Here is a 13,293-nt window from a genome sequence, read left to right on the forward strand (position 1 = left end):
GTCGTGAAACTTGTGATTTTAAGTTTCAAGTCGTTCAGAATGAAAGTTTTCGGCACTTTGTTGGGCCCCGTTTTGGAAACAGACAAATAATGTTTCTTTTTTCTTGCACTCGTGTCCTCTTAGTGCAGGACTTGGGGCTATAAGTTTTGGCACGAACGAAAAAGAAATTGGACATTTTTTGGTCCCATTTTCCGGAGCCTGTGCCCCCAAACAGTTTGTTGTGCATTAGGTGTGTGTTAGCCCCGACTTGCTTATATAAATTTCAAACTTATCCGGAACAAAACTTTTTGGAACATTTCTGGGATCTCTAACACTCACCCCGAAAAAAATGTGTGGTCCTCTTGTCAATGAGAATAATTCCTGAAAGTCTTAAGCAAGTCAGATTCCCGAGATCAGATATTCCCTCTATTTCCACTACAAAACCTGTCTGTGAACAATTTGCATAGTTTTTTTTAGCCCTCCCCAGTTAATGTGGGAGTCCTGTCGTCAGGGACCTGTTTATTGGACCTTCCGAATATTCTGAGAAAAATAACTGCCTCTAACTGTTGATTGGATGTGTTGGGAGGCCAAAAGTGGGTGGGTAGCAAAAAAAAGGGCATGGTATGAAGGCTGGTTTCCCTCCAATCATTGTTTAACGTTAAAAGGAGAACTAGAACTTTGAATTCTAATTGAACGAGCTGTTATTCTCGTAAAATATATAAAATTTGGCATTTTTTTATATAAGGCCTCGAAACCTCAGTAGAAGGGGTTACAATTCGTTACCACGACCTGATTGATTGCATAGTTAGACATCAATTATAAAGATAAAGCTCATTCAACTAATTTTCTGTTCGAGTGCCCTTTTCAATAAGCGACAAACACTGTACCTTAATAAACTACTATTTTTTGTCGTATCGAGCTGCTGAACACAATGTTAGACCAAGTTGAACCAAAGGTCGCAATGGCAAGTATTATGAGATAACGACTCTCTTTGAGTATCAGTACGCATTATGAAAAAAAACTTACTTTTGTCTTTTGCTTCTACTGGCCGTAGTCCTGTTTGTTTTCTTCATCGCCAGAATTCTCTCTCTTTTTGTTTTTGAACAAAATGCCACTTTAAGAGGTCAAACCCCAACGGAGTCAAATGTTTCGTTATTTAGCTCATCACTGTGCAGTTTGTACTATCAATTTATTGATATTCTAACTATGATATATTTGCAAAACAAATGGCCAGAACCGAACAAAAAAGTGTTTCTTTGTAGGAGAGGGAAGAGCAACGTTGCACATTAGGGGCAATTTGCCCCTCGACAAGGGGCAATAACTTCACCTACCGCTTTTAATAATACAATAATTTGAGGGCAAGAGAGATGTAAGACAACTGGATTCTAGCGTTATATCTATGTTTCGGTAATATCATACGCGGATGATATATCTAATTCGAGTCGCGCTGTCTCAGGTACAGAGGAAAACTTTACCATTCTCGAGAATGACTATAACCAGCTCGGATTAGAGTTTAACGCAGAAAAGTCGGAAATCCTGCTTTTCAATTGAAATCAGTCCCTGATGGTTTTAAGATTGCTCCTGCAAATACAGCTGTTAAGCTAGTCCAGTTCATTACTTACCTTGGCCTTCCTATCGGTTCAACTCTAAAAACAACCCGTCGATTGCTTATTAACCATCTACAGAAGCGAATTGGTTTTGCATAGAGTTAAATTGTGTCAAATAAGTTGAGGTTCAACAGAAAAATTTTAGTTCGCCTTTATAATACAATTGCACTCCCCCCATTTTTTGTACTTGAGTCCTTTTTGGAGAATTTTTCCCAAGTGCGTTAAACGTAAACTTCGATCTGTTTTCTTTAATTATGCTAAGTTTCTACTTCGTCTCCCACTTTGGTCCCGAAATTCTTTTCTTATTAGGAATTATAATATAGCAGACCCAACTTCAGCAATCCTTAATCAGATCTCAAAGTTCAACAATAATGTTAGAAGCCATCCGTGGTTTGAAATCATCCGCCAGAAAACTCAGTTTGTTTTTGTTTCTTCTAGGTTCAACCAGTCTTTTCTTGCTAGTAAGTACTGCATTGAGTCTAAAATTGTATTTTTATGTGTTTTTATTTGTCTTGTAAATTCGTTTTTCTTCTTTATCTTTTTCTTTTGTCTTTTTGTACTCCTCTCTTGTTCCATTTTAACGGGTAACAAAATATTATTATTATTATTGGAATAACAAACATGATCCTAAATGTAATTTGACTGTTAAAAAGTAGGCTATTGCTATTTAACTAAAGTTAAACTTCTGCTTTATTTATAGTCTATTAGAATGTAACGAATAGCGTTTGATTTAAGTAAAGGGGAAGTTTTGAGCTGAAATTTGTGTCGGATCCAAATTAAACTTTAGCGTAGAAAGCAGAGGGCTGAGACGAGCAGCAGCGCCCTTACGTTTAAGTTAAATTCTCTCAGTTATAAGTTTTAACATCGCTCTGTTCTTTCTGAAAGGAAAATTATTCTTCAACGAGTTTGGATCAAATTATTTTTCTATTTCAAGTATTTCACGAAAATTTGATACCACTTTTCTTGAAAACTAAGATGTAATTGTTTTTTATTCTTTCCTAAATGGTCTCACTGGCGAAATTAGCAAAAGCTTCTCTGCTTTGTTTTGTGGAATAATAAAAATAAATAAGAAAAAATAATAATATAACTATATATAATATATAAAAATAAAAAAATTAAAGGAAAAACTTATATTTTAGTTATTTCATAAAAGCTTTTGAGGAGTGTATTCGAGTTGAAGTGCATAATCAACGGACGGAACACGAATAAGGAGTCACCGATGGAAAGAGAAATAATGGGTTTGGGTCTTTTCACACATTTTTAGCAGTTTTGACCTAGTTGTTATTAAGGTAGAATGAAACGTGGTTAGGATTGGTTGGGTATACAAAACAGAAACCGGTTAGAGCTTAGCCTAGCCTTAAAGTGAAATTTCATTGAGAAAATCTTTATCTTCAGGGCAGACGATATAAAATCATGACGGCAGAATAATAATTAATAGCTATGAGATTAGCTTACTATCACCAGTCCGTTAGTTTGTGAAAAGAAAGAAAATTAACAAGGGAATGAGTAAAAGTGCCTTGTTTATTTGTTTTCTTACCTTTGACAGGAAAGTGGTCATAGCGGAAATCTTTGAATTCTAACTTATGGGACAATTCTAGTAATCTTAGAAATAAAACAGTTTGTATGTATCATCCCTTATTCCAGAACTCCCGCTACCAATCTTCTGGTAGTAGCTGCAAAAATAGATGCAACCCAGTAGGTTGCAGCTGCAACTACTACAAAGTTGGAATCATGACTCATAGTAGCATAAATTTAAAAGGAAACGGTTCTTTAAAGAAATTAAATAAAAAAAACAAGTTTTTTAAACTGAAAGTAAGGAGCGACATTAAAACTTAAAACGAACAGAAATTATTCCGTATATGGAAGGGGCTGGTCCCTCTTCAGCGCCCCGTTCTTTACGCTAAAGTGTTTTATTGTTTTAAAAAATATAGTTATGAGAAAGAGTCAAACTTTAACGTTAAGAGTGAGACGTTTAGGACTGGACAGCCCCTTTCATGTACGGAATAATTTCTGTTCATTTTAAGTTTTAATGTCGCTCCTTACTTTCAGTTTAAAAAACTTGTTTTTTTTATTTAATTTCTGATCGTTTTTTAGTTAATGCAGCTTTTATTTTGGCTCGCCGTCATTGAATAAGTAAACAAAATTTGCATAAAAATTTTACTTTTCTTTTGCTAAATTGCTGTCTCTAAATTTGGTTCTGACGTAATTTACAAATTAACTTACGTAACGAACTTCTATATTCGTATATTTTGCTTCTGGCAAAAAATACAAAGTTGCAGATTTTTACAGATATGAGTTTGAAACCTATGTTATAGGGTTTTCTGATACGATGAATCTGACGGTGTGATTTTCATTAAAAAATTTTCACTTTTAGGGGATGTTTCCCCCTCTTTAAAAAATCAGGTGAGTTTTCTGAGGCTCGTAGCCTTTGATGAGTAATACTAAACTTAATATAATTCATATATTTAGAATCAGCATTATAAGCCCATTCTTTTGATACATTTATTGACATCAAAGTTCCGTTTTTAAAAGTTTCGCTTACTATTGAGCCGTATCGCTTGTTTTTTTTATTGTTTTTTTATTTTTATTACTTATATGTTATTACGTATATGATGGGGTTCTCCCCTTAGTCAATACCACGCTCTTTGCTTTAAAAATTAAAATAAAATTTAATTCACAAACCCCTGAATCACAAAGACCGTTTAATTAGAATATATAGCCCTTTTTAAAGAACAAGAAAAAAACCTGTAGCGCAAAAAGCAAAGTATTGGCTTGGGGGAGAACCCCCTCATATACGTAATAATTTCTGTTCATTTTAAGTTCTAATGTTGCTTCTTACTTCCAGTTGAAAGTACGTGTTTTTTTAATTTAATTTCTGATCGTTTTTTAAATAATGCTTTGAAATCCGGCGCCCCGTTCATAGAAATGTCCCTTACCCCAAAGAAACATCCTCCACGGAAAGATTCTCCCGAGTAACTCCCTTCTCCCGCCCCCCTCCCCCCCCCCACCAGAAAAAAATTCTTCCTGAAAATGTCTGTATACTTCCCAATAACCAATACAATATGTAAGCAATGGGCAAAGTTCATAACTTGCAGCCCTTTCCTTGGGAACTGTGGGGGATTAAGTCATCGTAAAAGACATATTTATTTGATTTTCGACTATGCTGAACAAAATGGCTATCTCAAAATTTTAATTGGGTGACTTTGAGAAAAAAATTAGCGTGGGAGGGGGCCTAGTTGCCCTCCAGTTCTGTTGGTCACTTAAAAAGGGCACTAGAACTTTTAATTTCAGTTCCAATGAGCCCTCTTACGATATTCTAGGACTACTGGGTCAATACGATTACCCCTGGGGAAAATAAATAATAAAAAAATAAACACGCACCCGTGATCTTTCTTCTGGCAAAAAATGCAAAATTCCACATTTTTGTAGATAGGAGCTTGAGACCTCTGCAGTAGGGTTATCTGATACGCTGAATATGATAGTATGAATTTAATTAAGGTTCTATAACGTTTAGGGGGTCTTTCCCCCTTTTTTCAAAAATCAGCCAAATTTTCTCAGGTGCGTAACTTTTGATGGGTGCAATTAAACTCGATGAAACTTATATTTTTTAAATCAAAATTAAAATCTGATTCTTTTGATGTATCTATTGGTACCAAAATTCCGTTTTTTAGAGTTTCGGTTACCATTGAGCCGGGTCGCTCCTTACTTACAGTTCGTTACCACGAACTGTTTGACTGACCAGTAAAACCGTTTCCCAACAAACACTTAGACAATAGTAATTTTGTTCAAATTCATTGGATTTTTTTTTTTTTTTATAATATCAAGAAGAGCCTGAAACCGCTTGAAATAATATCAATTAGAAATAATATGTACATACTTGGAATTGGTATTGTCGAAAACCAAAAATTTGAGGCTTATAGTCCCCCTTGAGCAATAAGGAAGATAACATTTTCGCATGGCTACATTTTCGTTTGCGCTGCAACGAAGTGCCATGTTCTGGTGAAAAAAAAAACTGAAATGTTGACCAAATAGGGCCAAATGCTAGCGAATATAGTTTTTAAATAACTAACTAATCCATAACTATTTAAAGAGTTAGAGGACCCCCTCCCTTAAATTACTTCAAATACCTCAAGATTCTTTTATGGTTTTCCCTAAAAATTTGTCCTCCCTTGTGAATGAAAATTTCATAGATATTGCGAAATTGATGTTTAAGCTAATTCCCGAAAGTTAATTCACCTAGCTCATACTACTTTCTTTAAAATATACACGAGTGTTTGTCTAAAAAGCCATTGTTCAAATAGCGGAGAGATGTTTCACGTTCGAGGACCGAAATATTTATTTTTCTTTTGCTGTTCTTATAACTACTGACTACTACTAGTACTAACAACTCACCGTAGCACTAAGCCGCCTGAGGCCAACACAGCTACGCGCGCTCCTCCTCCATCCCAATCTATTCAAAGCCTGCCTATTTACATCCTCCCTGGAAGTTCCCGCTTCCCTTGAATCTTTCGGTATGACGTCCTCCCACCCCAGCCGCGGTCCACCTGCTTTCCACTGAGCCCTTGACGGTTGACCAAAAAGGACAATCTTCGGCAATCTGTCATCCTTCATCTGCAGAACGTGCCCAAGCCATTTCAACCTTTCTCTCATTATCATAGGCAGCGCAATAGCGCTGTCTAAGTAAAGAACGATGTGGGCACAATATATTATATTTTTTTTTCGTGGTCTTAGACCAGGGCACTTTGAATCGAAGGAGTTGTCGTAGAAACTTGGAAAAGAGCTCATTCGATTGGAAATTGGAGTGGCTAGCGCCCTTTTTAATAGTCGAAAGTGATTGGAGGGCAACTAGCCCCCCCCCCCCCGCCCAGCATTCCCCCCAACACATCCACTCCAAATTTTGAGAAAGCCATGTTGTTCAGCGTAGTTGATTTCTAGATAGAAAATATGTTTCTGAGGAGGATCCTCCCCTACAACCCTCAGGGCAAGGGTTTTAAGTTGTGCCCTGGGGGCATATAAGAACAATGTTGGCAAAATGTATTATTTTTTCCCTTTAGAGCAGGGCACTTCGTATCGAAGAAGTTGTCGTAGAAACTTGGAAAAGGGCTCATTCAATTGGAAATAGGAGTCGCCTGTGCCCTTTTTAATAGTCAAAAGTGACTTGAAGGCAACTAACACCCCTCTTCCGGCCACCGTTTCCTGAAACACATCAAATCAAAATTTTGAGATAGCCATTTTGTTCAGCGTAGTTGATTTCCACATAGAAATTATGTTTTTGAGGAGGACACTCACCCACAGCCCTCAGGGCAAGGGTTGTAACTTATGCCCTGGGGACATATAAGGTTTTTATTGAAGGCGTTGTCGTAGAAACTTCAAAAAAAGCTCATTCGATTGGAAATTCAAAGGGCTAGTGCTCATTTTAATAGTCGAAAGTGATTGGAGGGCAACTAACCCCCCTCTCACGCCCACCTTTTCCCCAAACACATCCAATCAAAATTTTGAGATAGCCATTTTGTTCAACGTAATTTTAAGTTCTGGAAATTAGGTCTTTGGGGATGACACCCCCCACAGACCTCAGGGCAATGGTTGTAAGTTCTGTCTGGGGGCACATAAGGTTTTTATAGAACGCGTTGTCGTAGAAACTTCAAAAAGGGCTCATTCGATTGGAAATTGCTTGTGCCCTTTTTAAGAGTCAAAAGTGATTGGAAAGCAACTAAAACCTCTTCCACGCCCACCATTTCCCCAAACATATCCAATCAAAATTTTGATATAGCCATTTTGTTCCACGCAGTTTAACGTTCAGTAAATTATACCTTTGAGCAGGACACTTCCCCCACAGTCTTCAGGGAAAGGGTTATAAGTTAGGCCCTTGGGGCATATAAGGTTTTTATTGAAATCTTTGTCGCAGAAACTTGAAAAAGGGTTAATTCGATTGGAAATACAAATGGGGTAGTGCCCCTTTTAATAGTTGAAAGTGATTGGAGGGCAACTAACCCCCCTCTCACACCCACCGTTTCCCCAAACATATCCAATCAAAGTTTTTAGATAACCATTTTATTCAACGTAGTTCAAAGTTTTGGAAATTAGGTCTTTAAAGATGACAACCTTTCCCCCCACAGCCCTCAGGGCAAGGGTTGTAACTTATGCCCTGGGGCATATAAGGTTCTTATTGAAAGCATTGTCGTAGAAACTTCAAAAGGGCTCATTCAAATGGAAATTGAAAGGGCTAGTGCCTTTTTTAATAGTCGAAAGTGATGGGAGAGTGACTAACGCCCCTCTTACGACCACCATTTTCCCAACCACATCCAACCAAAATTTTGAGATATGCATTTTGTTCAACACAGTTGAAAGTTCTGAAAATTACGTCTTTTAGGATGATAACCGCCTCCGAGCCCTCAATGCAAGGTTTGTAAGTTATGCCCTGTGGGCATATAAGGTTTATATAGAAAGTTTTTTTTAGAAATTTCTAAAAGGGCTCATATGATTGGAAATTGAATTGCAGTTTACTGAAAAAAATACAAATTAATGTGCATTGTCAGTTTAATATGCATATACTGATATTTATTAATCAAAATGTTAATATTATTTGATTTATTAAAGTTATAAAGTAAAAACATTTATATTTTGTTTCACTAAAGTGCAAATTATGTTCTGGCCTTGGGAAGGCATAGGAGTTTTGAGCCCAACTTATGTTAATTTTTGCTCGTTTTGAGTTTGACTCGGTTATTTATTGTAATTTCTGTTCATTTTGGGTTTCATTTATGTATTGATGCTGATTTGTGGTAGTTTCACGCTTGGTAGATTATTTGATTTTATTTTTGCTTATCCTTTGTTTAATGGAGTTCTCTACTTTTCTTTGAAAAACTTATTTTGTGGAAAAAGTTTTTTTTAATTAATAGCCCTAAAAAGCGGGGATGAACCACACTTTTCGTACTGCCTACTGCTTGAAATAGGGTCAGTCAGCCGGGTAACCAGAACAATCCGAAGGAAATTTCTCTAACAAACATCTAGCAAATCTTCATCCGATTTTTGGAGCGCACAGGATTCAGAACCATATTTGACCACTGTCATCACTGTAGCTTCCAATATTATAGTCTTGGTTTGCAGACAGATCTTCATATTCTTCCAAACCTTTTTCAACTGTGAAAACCCTGACCATTGGCTATTCTACTTTTAACATCTTCACTTATCTCACCGTCTTTACTAATAATACTACCAAGTTAAGTGAAGCTGTCCACCTGATCAATCGTTTTGTTACCCAACGTTATCTTTTCATCTTTACTTATTCCTAGCCTTAGCGACTTAGTCTTCTTAACATTAATTTTCAAACCTATTCTTGCACCCTGAACTCGCAGAGCTTCCAAAAGTTCATTTATTTTTCCCATACTTTCATCTAGGATGCTTAAATTATCAGTATAATCTAAGTCCAGGAAAGTTTTTCCTTCCCATTTGATTCTGTGTTCTCCTATTGCCTTTCCTATGCTCCTCAAGACAAAGTCCATCAAAATGATCCATATAAAGGGGAATATACCACAACCCTGCTTAACTCCTGATTTAACACTAAACCAGCTGCTTACCTAACTTCCCACCTTAACCGCAGCAGTGTTATTCTCGTTGGCCTGCATAGCACTAATCATTTTGATGTATTTGTCTGGTATACCATACAATGATAAGGCCTTCGCTAAAACTCTACTATCAATAGAATCTAACGCTTGCTGCCTAGTGAAGAGTGAGTCACAGCCTATAGTAACCAAAAGTTAAAAAACGGGCTTAGAAAAAAAACTACCTAGTGAAAAAAATGCCATCTGACACTGACTCAGGAATGGTAACTATTATTTCGGTTTGTCTTGAAAGTAAAAGTTTATTGCGAAAAGAAAATTATGGGGAATTCGAAAAAAAGTCTGAAACTCCTCAAAAATGGCGTCAGATTAAAATGAAAAATCAGCACGGTCGAAAACCTAGTTATGGGAAATTACAACCCCCCTACCTGAACAACAAGGAAAATGACTTTTTTTCTAGCAAGGCTAGGGGGTGACCAGAACATCATAGAGAGATGTGTAATAGCTCAATCAAAGGGAAATTAAATTTTCTAGTGTCCTTTTTATGTGACCAAAAAGATTGAAGGGCAACTAGCCCCCTGCCTAAAGGCTCCCTCCACTCCCCCCAAAGTCATCCAATCACAATTCTGAAATATCTTTGGTTTTGGTGATGATATGACCCTCCTTAGTCCCTGGGGAAAGGGCTGTACACTGTATCAGTATGGGACATATTGATATCATTCGCATTGGTATTGGCGTATTGTTATGGGCGTATTGGTATCGCAGGTATCTAGATAGATTTTTAATTGCTCATATGAAACATATTGATCATATTTACGTCCTTCCTATAAATTCCAACATCAGTAAGTTCCAAATGGCACTAAAGACAGTAGTTTTGGTGCCACGTCTCAGGTGGAAAAGCTGGGGCTAGTGGCCTACTAGTAATTTTTAGAGTAACGTTCAATGGCTCATTTGAAGCCTGTTGCTCATATTTACGTGCTATTTATCAATTCTACCATCCGTAAGCGTCTTATAGCCCAAAAAACAATACTTTTGATGTCACTTCTTAAGTAGATTAAATAAAAAAACGAGTTTTTTTTTTTAACTCAAAGTGAGGAGCGACATTAAAACTTAAAACAACCAGAAATTATTCCGTATATGAAAGGGACTGTCCCCTCCTCAACGCCTCACTCTTTGCGCTAAACTTTTTTATTATTCTAAAAAATAGAGTTGTGAGAAAGAGTCAAACTTTCGCGTAAAGAGTGAGGCGTTCAGGATGGGACAGCCCCTTTCATTTACGGAATAATTTCTGTTCGTTTTATGGGTTAATGTGGCTCCTTACTTTGAGTAAAAAAAACTCGTTTTTTTTATTTAATTTCTGAACGTTTTTAAATTAATGCAGGTTTTGATTTTGGCTCACCGTACATGAATAATTAAACCGAAATTTGCATATTAATTTTACTTGTTTTGGCCAAATAGCTTTCTTGTTGTTTAATTTTATTTACGAACGTTTTTAGTAGTAATAAATATACGTAACTTACAAATTAACTCACGTAACGAACTTCTATATTCGTATATTTTTATTACGTATATTAGGGGGTTCGCCCCCCTAGTAAATACCTCACTCTTTACGCTAAAGTTTGAATTTTTTCCAATTCTTTTAGAATGAACCCTTAATCACAAAGGCAATTAATTAGAATAAATAGCTCTTCTGAGAGTACTAAAAAGACTTTAGCGTAAAGAGCTAGTTATTGAAGAGGGGGCGAACCCAATCATATACGTAATAGTTTCTGTTCGTTTTCAGTTTTGATGTTGAAAATTTTTCAGTTGAAAAGTTTTTCAGTTGAAAACTTTTTTTTATTTAATTTTGATCGTTTTTTAAATAATGCTGGGAAATTCGGCACCCCCTTCATAGCAATGTCCCTTCCCCCATGAAAACTTCCTCCACAGAAAGATTCTCCCACGTCACCCCTGAACCACTCCCCACTATCAGAAAAAATTCCCCCAGAAAACGTCTGTATACTTCCCAATTACCAATACTATATGTAAACATTGGGCAAAGTTCATAACTTGCTGCCCTTCTCTTCCTCTTTAAGTATTCTCTGAAAGTTCCAACTTAATACCCTAATCCATTCCGGAGACATGCTTTTTTGCCAATCTGCACACATATAGTATGTTTTGATTTACTTCAAATTTCCCCTCTACATTCTCTCAAATTTTCACCCACATACCCTTAGTCTTAACAGTACTGGAATCATAGCAACAGTTGATGATTACTTAAGCTGGTTTATTCCAAAAATCATGTAGATAATGGACAGAAATTAAACAAAGTCCGGTTAAATGCCTTTCTTGGAGAATAAAATTGGACATATTTAAGGAATAGTGGAGTTAGGTTGATGATTTGTTGTTTGGCTTGTCACTGAGTATTGCATCGCACATCTTAATTTTACAGTGTACGTGACAAAACGAGGAATACCAGAAGAGGCAGCAGAAATTTTCAGAGCAAAGCTGGAAGATCATGGAAAAAAGCCTTTCGAGAATTCTTTAAGATCTCGTCTACCAAAGTCCCATCTACTGGATTGTCTGTTAGAAGACAGCCGTCCACTAGCAGTGCTGCCAGCTCTTATTCAACTTTTAGAGGTTAGTTTCAATTATGCTTTGGTTTCTAAACAAAGGTTGGATAACATTTCATTCCCTATGTTTTAAAAAGAGGGCTTATAGATTCCCTTGTCTAATAATCAGTATGTACAAATCTTTTGACAGAGCATTTACATTCAGTAGTACATGCAAGATGTACACAACGGTGAATCCAGGATTTTGGAATAGGAGGGGGGGGGGATAAATGATGCTGGCCATTTGCTCGGCAGGTTCGTATAAATGTAAGTCAAGATTGCACTAAAGTAAAGCTGTACCCAACCCAAGAGGGGATCCGCGCACTAGATCTGCAACTGAGTGCGCATTGGTATATTAAGACAATGGGACTTTTTCAATAGCTGAGTTGTTCATTTTGCAAAAATCTTTTTTTTAATTACTTGATAAAAACAGAATCTTTGCAAGCCAGAATCTTCACTCAGAATAAAATTTTCTCGTGAAAAGTATCCATAAAATGAAAAACTACTAGTCTTGCTTAGATGTTAAAAAAAAATCAAATGGAAGTGAAGAGCGACATTAAAACTTAAAATAAACAAAATATTGATGCAACCTATTGCAAAATACTTGATAACTTCCATTCATAAAATTATTCCTCATATGAGGTAGGCTACTCCCTCTTCAATATCCGCTCTTTAAGCTGTAGTTGGAATTTTGCCTTCTACGCTTTAGGAAGGACTTCTCAAACACAAGGGTAAATGGAAAGGAATAAAAGCTATTTCTCCCAATGCCCCAAGGATGGATGAGATTATTGATATGCATTTGCTTTCAACTCGTACATTTGTTGCACTCACTCTTCTAATAAAGTACTATTTAAGTTTAGCATAGAGGGGCCAGAGTTGAAGAAGAACCAGGCCCATAATATGCGGAATAATTTCTGTTTATTTTAAATTTTGATGTTGCTCTTTAGTTTCATATGAAAAAACTTGTCTTTTTATTTAATTTAGACTACCCAAAATGTAAGGAGTGCGAATGCCTTCTCTGACCGTCTTGAATCAAAGTTTAGCTTTTGTACAAAAATACTTCGAGAAAAGAAAAGCTCATATTGTGTCTTTGTCTTTTCGAAATAAAAATATAATGTCTTTTCGAAATAAAATATAATTTTTAAAATAGACCATCGTCTCCACAATAAAAAGGGAGATTTCGTACCCTCAGCACCCACACTTTACGCTTTGTAATATATTCATCTATATTTGTTTATATTCTTTTTAATGCAGGAAGATCAGTGGTTAAATCTGTGATAACTGAGTGCTCATCCACTTCATTTAAAGCATGTTTCATAGAAAGTTTGAAAACATGGGGTAAAGACATTAATTTATGTCTTAACATTGGAAAAACGGTTTATTTTTATGGACTGCATTTATGTTTAGGGAAGAATGGTATACTGCTCGCCATTATCACTTCTGAGACTGGGAGTCTATATAGATATCCTATCAACGGTTCTCAGAATTTTTGCTTGATAACATTTTAAGGATGTTTAAAAAAGGTGTTTTATATGTCAAATGCTAGAACGTGGCACTTTC

General features: G+C 36.3%; 1 protein-coding gene across 1 annotated transcript in view; it reads left to right on the forward strand.

The window, feature by feature from the left end:
• The window catches only part of LOC148949351 (uncharacterized), a 157,279-nt gene that overhangs the window by 36,683 nt on the left and 107,303 nt on the right, over positions 1-13,293 (forward strand). The window contains exon 4 of the mRNA XM_089092681.1: positions 11,574-11,761. Coding sequence (XP_088948807.1) covers positions 11,574-11,761 — 188 coding nt within the window. The remainder of the gene's footprint in view (positions 1-11,573; positions 11,762-13,293) is intronic.

Source organism: Artemia sp. Qi Xiang Cuo, chromosome 8, assembly GCF_049724085.1.
Source record: "Artemia sp. Qi Xiang Cuo chromosome 8, ASM4972408v1, whole genome shotgun sequence".
Taxonomy (NCBI): Eukaryota; Metazoa; Arthropoda; class Branchiopoda; order Anostraca; family Artemiidae; genus Artemia; species Artemia sp. Qi Xiang Cuo.